General features: G+C 35.4%; 1 protein-coding gene across 2 annotated transcripts in view; it reads left to right on the forward strand.

Annotated features, from left to right (window-relative positions):
- The first annotated feature begins 2,578 nt into the window (after nucleotides 1-2,578).
- Nucleotides 2,579-7,434, forward strand: part of OGFRL1 (opioid growth factor receptor-like 1) — an 18,181-nt gene continuing 13,325 nt past the window's right edge. The window contains exons 1-5 of one of the 2 annotated variants that reach the window (XM_008568509.1): nucleotides 2,579-2,661; nucleotides 2,815-2,893; nucleotides 5,588-5,666; nucleotides 5,764-5,830; nucleotides 5,946-6,091. In XM_008568509.1, the coding sequence (XP_008566731.1) occupies nucleotides 5,997-6,091 (95 nt within the window). In that variant the 5' untranslated portion in view covers nucleotides 2,579-2,661; nucleotides 2,815-2,893; nucleotides 5,588-5,666; nucleotides 5,764-5,830; nucleotides 5,946-5,996. Of the gene's footprint in view, nucleotides 2,662-2,811; nucleotides 2,894-5,587; nucleotides 5,667-5,763; nucleotides 5,831-5,945; nucleotides 6,092-7,434 lie in introns of both variants that reach the window. The other variant, XM_008568510.1, reaches the window with a different exon arrangement.

Raw genomic sequence — 7,434 nt, forward strand, 5'->3', positions numbered from 1 at the left:
GAGGCTGTCCTTTCCCCAGTGTTTGTTCTTGGTACCTTTGTCGAACATCAGTTGGCCGTAAGTGGGTAGGTTGATTTCTGGGCTCTCTGCTTTGTTCCATGGATCCATGTGTCTGTTTTTATGCCAGTACCATGGTGTTTTTGGTTACTATAGCTGTATAGTATATTTTGAAGCCAGGAAGTGTGGTGCCTCCAACTTTATTTGGCTATATGAGATCTTTTGTGGTTCCATACTAATTTTACGATAATTTTTTTTCTATTTCTGTGAAGAATGTCATTGGTGTTTTGATAGGGATTGAGTCGAATGTATAGATTGCTTTGGGGAATATGGACATTTTGATGATGTTAATTCTTCCAACCCATGAACATGGGCTATCTTTCCACTGAATTGTGTCCTCTTCATTTTTTTTTTAACCAGTGTTTTATAGTTTTTATTATAGATATCTTTCACCTCCTTGGTCAAATTTACTCCTAGGTACTTCATTTTTTTGGTAGCTATCATGAATGGGTTTACTTTCTTGATTTCGTCTTCAGCTATTTTGTTGTTGGCATCTGGGAAGGCTATTGATTTTTTTTGTGTTAATTTTGTATCCTGTCACTATACTGAATTCATTTATTCTAGTAATTTTTTTGGTGAGGTCTTTAGGGCTTTTTTATGTATATGATCATGTCATCTGCAAATAGGGGTAGTTTGACTTCCTCCTTTCCAGTTTGGGTGCCCTTTATTGCTTTCTCTTGCCTTGTTGTGTTGGTAGAACTTCCAGTACTGTGTTGAATAAGAGTGGGGAAAGTGGGAATCCTTGTCTTGTTCCAGATCTTAGAGGAAAGGAAAAGTCTCCAATTATTGTCCATTCAAAAATTGTCTGGTGTTAGCTTTGGGGTTGTCATAATATGGCCTTTATTGTGTTAAGGTACATTCCTTCTATACCTCATTTGTTGAGTGTTTTTATCATGAAGAGGTGTTGGGTTTTATCAAATGCTTTTTCTGCATCTTTTAAAATGATTATATATTTTTTTTCTTTATTCTGTTGATGCGATGTATCATATTTATTTATTTATTTATTTATTTTTCCTTTTTGTCTTTTTTTTTTTTTCGTGTCCGGCAACGGATCGCAACCCTCAGTGTCGCACCCGTACCGGACCAGGACCAGCAACGGGATCGCAACCCTTGGTGTTGAGCCCGCACCTCAGCCAGTGAGCGGGAACCGGTCTGTATGTGGGATCTGAACCCTCCACGGGAGCGCCGCCGCGCTCCCAAGCGGCGCACTGTAGCAGTGCGCCACCGGGCCAGCCCTAGGCAGAGCTATTTTGAAGTGTGTGGCAAGGATGAGAATTTAAGTTTTTACTTGCTTATGTAATATGACAGAGTCACTTATGTTAAACATCAGAGGATTTGGTGTTTACGTATCTCTGTACTTGTAGTAATAGTAAGAATCACATCACTTCAAAGATGTGCGAAAATTGCTTAGAGGATGCCAATCTGTCAACAGAGATGCGGGGTGGGGATGATGAGGAAAGGATTTGGGGTGAAGCTCTTGATGACTATTCAGGTCTAAACTTTGTCTTCTTTTTCATCATCATCACCTGTCTCATAGTTCTCCTACGTGACACCAGATACAAGGCACTTTCTCATACGTATAGTTAGAGAATGAAAATCGATTATATTGACCTGCATCTTATGCTTTAAAACTTACTTCATGGTGGTGGGAACTTTGCTTAGGATTTCCATAGTATGAATAAACTACCACATATAAATTATTTCAATCTGATGTTCATTTCATTTGAGAGCTTGTTATTTGTGTGTATATATTTTAAGTTTGCTAATTTATATCACATTATATTATTGAACAGATGATTATTCATGCCTTTGTGTACTTGTTATGGTGCTATAAAGGATGGAGTTTAGAAAGTTATTTAGTTTGTTTGAAAATCTTCCTTTCTTTTCATCAATATTACTTGACTTCTGAGTGCAGCTAAATGTTGCAAATTTAATGACAATTTTCTTTGTAGAATTGATTTAATATCTTAACACTATTTTAGTATTATCTAATGTATTCTAAAATAAGTTTTGTCATAGAGTCACTTGTGCTCCTTTCTTTTCATCAATATTACTTGACTTCTGAGTGCAGCTAAATGTTGCAAATTTAATGACAATTTTCTTTGTAGAATTGATTTAGTATCGTAACACTATTTTAGTATTATCTAATGTATTCTAAAATAAGTTTTGTCATAGAGTCACTTGTGTAATATCTGGTAAATATATGCCTTGAATTCATTTTTGATGGATATTGATTCATAACATTTGACCTCTATAGGCTTTTGGTTAATAATAAAGTTTTTTATTTAGCATTAAAACTTAGGGAAAATGTTATTGGTTCAAATGAAGAAAATAGGATGCCAATGAATATTTCTAGTAAGCATTATTACAAGAATATTTATAATATTTTCATTAATCTGTATAGGTTGACAATTGTCAGGCTTTCTTTATGGATGTTGATTATTTTATTTGTTCTAGAAATTTCTCAGTGAAATAATCTTGCTTCAACAGGTAAATGAGTTTCACTTTTTATTTTAGGGTAGTGATTCCACTGAAGCAACTGCCAAGCCAAAGAGAAGTTTTTATGCTGCAAGGGACTTATACAAATACCGACACCAGTACCCAGTAAGAGTAGAGAATATTTTTTTCTAAAATGTAAAATATTTCCCTCCTATTTTTCTAAATTTATGGTGCCAGTGGGAAAACATGCAAGAAAAGTCTTTGTATCTTCTCTGTATTTCCATGTGCTGGAGATTGATTTATTTTTTCCTTTAGCAGAACTTCAAAGATATCCGATATCAAAATGACTTGAGCAATCTTCGTTTTTATAAGAATAAAATTCCATTTAAGCCAGATGGTGAGTAGTCTGCTACCTTGATAAAAAGCAAACTTTAAATAATAATATATGCCTGCTTATTCTTTGTTTATTTAGTGATTAGAACATTCTTACTGCATGTTCATTGATGGCTTTCCTTTGCTATGCAGTCTAACGTGTTCCCCAAGTGTTAGATCCTAGAATTGTGAGCAATCACTTGGTAAATTCTGGAGAAATAGCTGTGGATTGGTGATACCTTCCCATTACCTGCTTACCATGGCTATTATCTGAAAGATAGTAGGGGCAGTTTTTGCGAGAGGAAAACAGAGAAGATTTATAGGGCCAAAGAATTTTAGATTATTAAGGAACATTAGATCCAATTCAACTTTCTCATCTTAAAGATGAGGTGACTGGGACTTAAAGCTTAAATGGCTGACTTGCTGGATCACTTGATTGTAGAGTTGGGTCTGTACAGAGTTCGCTGTTCTTTCCACAGTGCCATACCTGAAAATTATTTAGGATGTGATTGAAAAATTCTGTTTGTATTTAGAACAATCTTTCCTGTCAGTTTTCAGATTCAGGGGTCAGGAAGTTCTAACAGTCCCAGTTCAGTGTTCCAATATCCTGGGAAAGGAACTGCACATACTGTGGATCTCCATCCCACTCTGCCAAATAAACCTCTCTCCTTAACAGCTCTGCAATTGCCCTCATAGGACCTTTTCCAAACCAACAGTGAGAGAATGCAGCTGCTCTGGTCATATCATCCCAAAAGTGTGCATTTCATTAAGGCATCACCCTGTGGTTCATGGTGGGCATCCTAATTTTATCCAGGTCAAGCCAGGAAGCCAGCTTCTCTTCTTAGAGCTCTTATCTGTGTGAGGTACCAGACAGCCCTGACTCCTGCTCTTTGCTCTCAGTAGAAGCTGTCAAATTCACAGCAATGTGAGTCAAGGAATGAGGGTCATGGATTACAGGGATTTTTAAATGGCAGGGCAGGGCATTGCATTCTTTGGTGAACTAACTGGAGGAAGGAGACCTAAAGGCTGGATGGAGTGTTGGGGAGGAGAAAGTCCCAGTGCTGTGCACTGAAAGACGTACTGGTTGCGAGTTAAGACCTAAGAACATTGCTGAAATGGCCAGAGCCACTTGTCTTTAACTTTCTGGTGTCCCAAAAGTCTGTTCTGATTTGGAGGGAAACCTCTGGACAAAAGTGCACTGTGGTATTTACTAATGATAGAAATGTTCTGCTTTGTTTACCAATGGACATAACATTAATTACATTACTAGTCTTGTTAGGACTTGGGGTAAGAAAACTTTTTGAAGAAATGCAATCATTAATTTAACTTTGATTTGAATTTCATAACATTTATCTGAAGGATAAAAATATTCAATTGTTAAAATATTAAAAATATTGAACAGAAAGCTATGATTTAACTCAACTATTTAACTAACATTAGTTAATAATATTAGTATTAATTGTACTTAACTCAATTATTGTTTCTAATAGTGAATTTATTTTTGAGGTAGTTATTTAAACCGGTAACTTTAAGCAATGCATTAATTTTTTTATCATCTTTATCACCAAATTTATTTTTAAATCTTATAAGATTGGTGGGGGTCAGAAGTTTTAGCTAAGGCCATATAATATGTAATTCTAGTTTATTATCTAAATTACATCAACTCACACACTTTCTTCCTCAGTGTGTGTACACACACACACACACACACAGACACACACACACACACAACAGTAAGCATAAGCTTGCAATGGAATATTTTACTTATTAAGTAGGAAGAGGGTAGTTGAAAACAAATGGAAAATTATGGAGGTAAATGGCTTCAACATGCTAATAAAGTCAGCAGTATAATTCAAAGCAACTTTCTACTTAACCTTCCAAGAGTGGGCCTCTACTATAACCTGGTGATCTCTGGAGGACACAATAAGATGAGTTATATTTAGAGAAATAATATGTTGTGTTTTTTTCTATGAGTTTGATTAAATGGCCATATAGTCAACTGTACGGATGTTGACAGACTTAAGAATCAGGAGGATTTTGTTACAGTGACTTTTATAGTGGAACAATGGGACATGGTAAAAAGGGCTTACTTTTTGTAACCAGGAAGACTTACATTCTATTCCTAGATATACTTTTTTTTCTAGTGTGTGACTGAACAAATCACACAATTTCCTCATGAGTAAAATGGGGATAATACTGTTTGGGATAATTCTGTGAAGGTTAAGCTGTATAATGTACACTGTGTATAATATGGGCCCAGCATATAGTAGGGCAGGGGTTGGCAAATTTTTTCTGTATAGGGGCAGATAATATTTTAGGCTTTGCAGGAGAGTTAGTCTGTATTGCAACCATTTAATCCTGCTGTCGTAGTGCAAAAGCAGTCATGGATGATACATAAATGAGTGTACATGACTGTGTTCCAATAAAACTTTATTTACAAAACAGCTGGCAGGCCATAGTTTGCCAACCTCTGCTTTAGAGTACATTGCCCAGTAGAACTTTCTGCGATTTGAAGTGCCATTAAATTTTTTTTTAAATTGGGCTTATTACATAACCAAGTATATGGCATATGGTATTCATCTTTTAAAAGCATTATTGTTCTTGTGTGCTATTATTAAATTTTAAAAAGTTTTAATATAAAACTCTGGTGATTCAGATATTAAAATATCTTCACAATGTTTTGAATGACTGATTCATTTTCTAAATATTTACTATTTAGGTGTTTACATTGAAGAAGTTCTAAATAAGTGGAAAGGAGATTATGAAAAACTGGAACACAACCACACTTACATTCAATGGTCAGTTATATATTATCTATGTTGAGCCATGTCCTATTTAATCATGTATGTTTTCTAGACGTTGTTAATAGGAAAATTTTATTTTTTAAAAAAATAGGCTTTTTCCCCTGAGAGAACAAGGCTTGAACTTTTATGCTAAAGAACTAACTACATATGAAATTGAGGTAATGCAAGCTTATTTCATTTTATATGAAGTGGACAATTAATATTCTTGTTTTATGGTCCTGGTAGTTACTGACTCATTTCAGTTGACTTTTTTTCCGTTTTTCATCATATTAGGAATTCAAAAAAACAAAAGAAGCAATTAGAAGATTTCTCCTAGCTTATAAAATGATGCTAGAATTTTTTGGAATGAAACTGATTGATAAAACTGGAAATGTTGCTCGGGCTGTTAACTGGCAGGAAAGATTTCAGCATCTGAATGAGTAAGTAAAGCCCCTGTGATAAATCAGGAGCCAGCACGATATTTTCCCTTGGTTGGAGTTCTCTATGGGACACAGGAACACCTAGCAGATGGGCCCAGGAATTTGGATTCAAAAGCCAGTCTGAAATACATGTTATTCCCTATTTTATATTCTAAAACAAAACAAAACAAAACAAAAAGAATCAAGTTCCAGGTAGAAACACAGTTCTTCAGCTTCCGAGCTGTTTCTCTCTGAAGCAACGCCCCCCACCCTCCAAATGCCCACAGCCAAATATGGCCTCTTGCTTCTTAATGCCACCTATTTTGGAACTTATGGTTATTGCTTGTATAGTTTTCCATATCCCTGCTACTAGGCTGTATACTACTGGGGGTGCAGTCAGTTTCTAATATCCTCAAGCATGGTGCCTTCTTAGATTAAATTTATGAGTTAAGACTATGATATAAAAAATGTGTTTTATAAGAATGAGATATGCCTGTACTTTTTATTAAAACAAAGGGAAAATTACAATTATCTTCACTAGTTAAAAAACAGAAAACTATTTTTGGTTAATAAATCCCGAAACCTATGAAGAAAATTTAATGTAGGTTATTTTAAATTGTTTTGCTGTGTTCTTTTGCTTGGATATTTATAACTTTCATTAATACTTCCAACCAAGGTTTATTTACCTTAATATTTTCTTCATGTGCAAATTGTATTTTTTTTTCTTTTTAATTATAGGTTGTCTTATGAGTGCCAGACTATAAAACTGACAGCTTTAAAACACTTTTTAGCACATTATAATTAGCCGAATTAGGCAAGTACTAAGAGAAAAAAAAATTAAAACTAACCTAAGCAGTTTCTTTTTGGCCAAAACAGAGTTTTGTGCATTGGTTATGCAAATTTTTTGTGTCTTTCTAGAACTTTCATCTTGCTTTAGTGAAATGAGTATAAATATTAATGGTAAGCCTTCCTTTTACATTATTAGTTATAATCAACACTATTTAAATTGTAGCTTGTAGTAAAACACTGAAGATATGGGCATAAAGCTTTATGATCCTGACTAGAATACCCATTACCTCAATCAAGTTAAACTTGATTTATACAGGGCACTTAAAAGTGTAAGTATGTATGCTTCTACCTAAGCAATGCAGGTAGCTATCTCTGGACAAAGTTCCTAAGCTCTTATGTCACACTGCTAAAAAAGCTGTGTGCAAGTAGCCTATTGACATGAAGGATGTCAAAAGTAAAGTAGGCCTGGCCCGGTGGCGCACTGGAGAGTGCGCCGCTTGGGAGCGCAGCGGCGCTCCCGCCGAGGGTTCGGATCCCATGTGGAGACCGGTTCCCGCTCACTGGCTGAGTGCGGT

The sequence above is a fragment of the Galeopterus variegatus genome, unplaced genomic scaffold (genome assembly GCF_000696425.1).
Source record: "Galeopterus variegatus unplaced genomic scaffold, G_variegatus-3.0.2 Scaffold419, whole genome shotgun sequence".
Classification (NCBI taxonomy): Eukaryota; Metazoa; Chordata; class Mammalia; order Dermoptera; family Cynocephalidae; genus Galeopterus; species Galeopterus variegatus.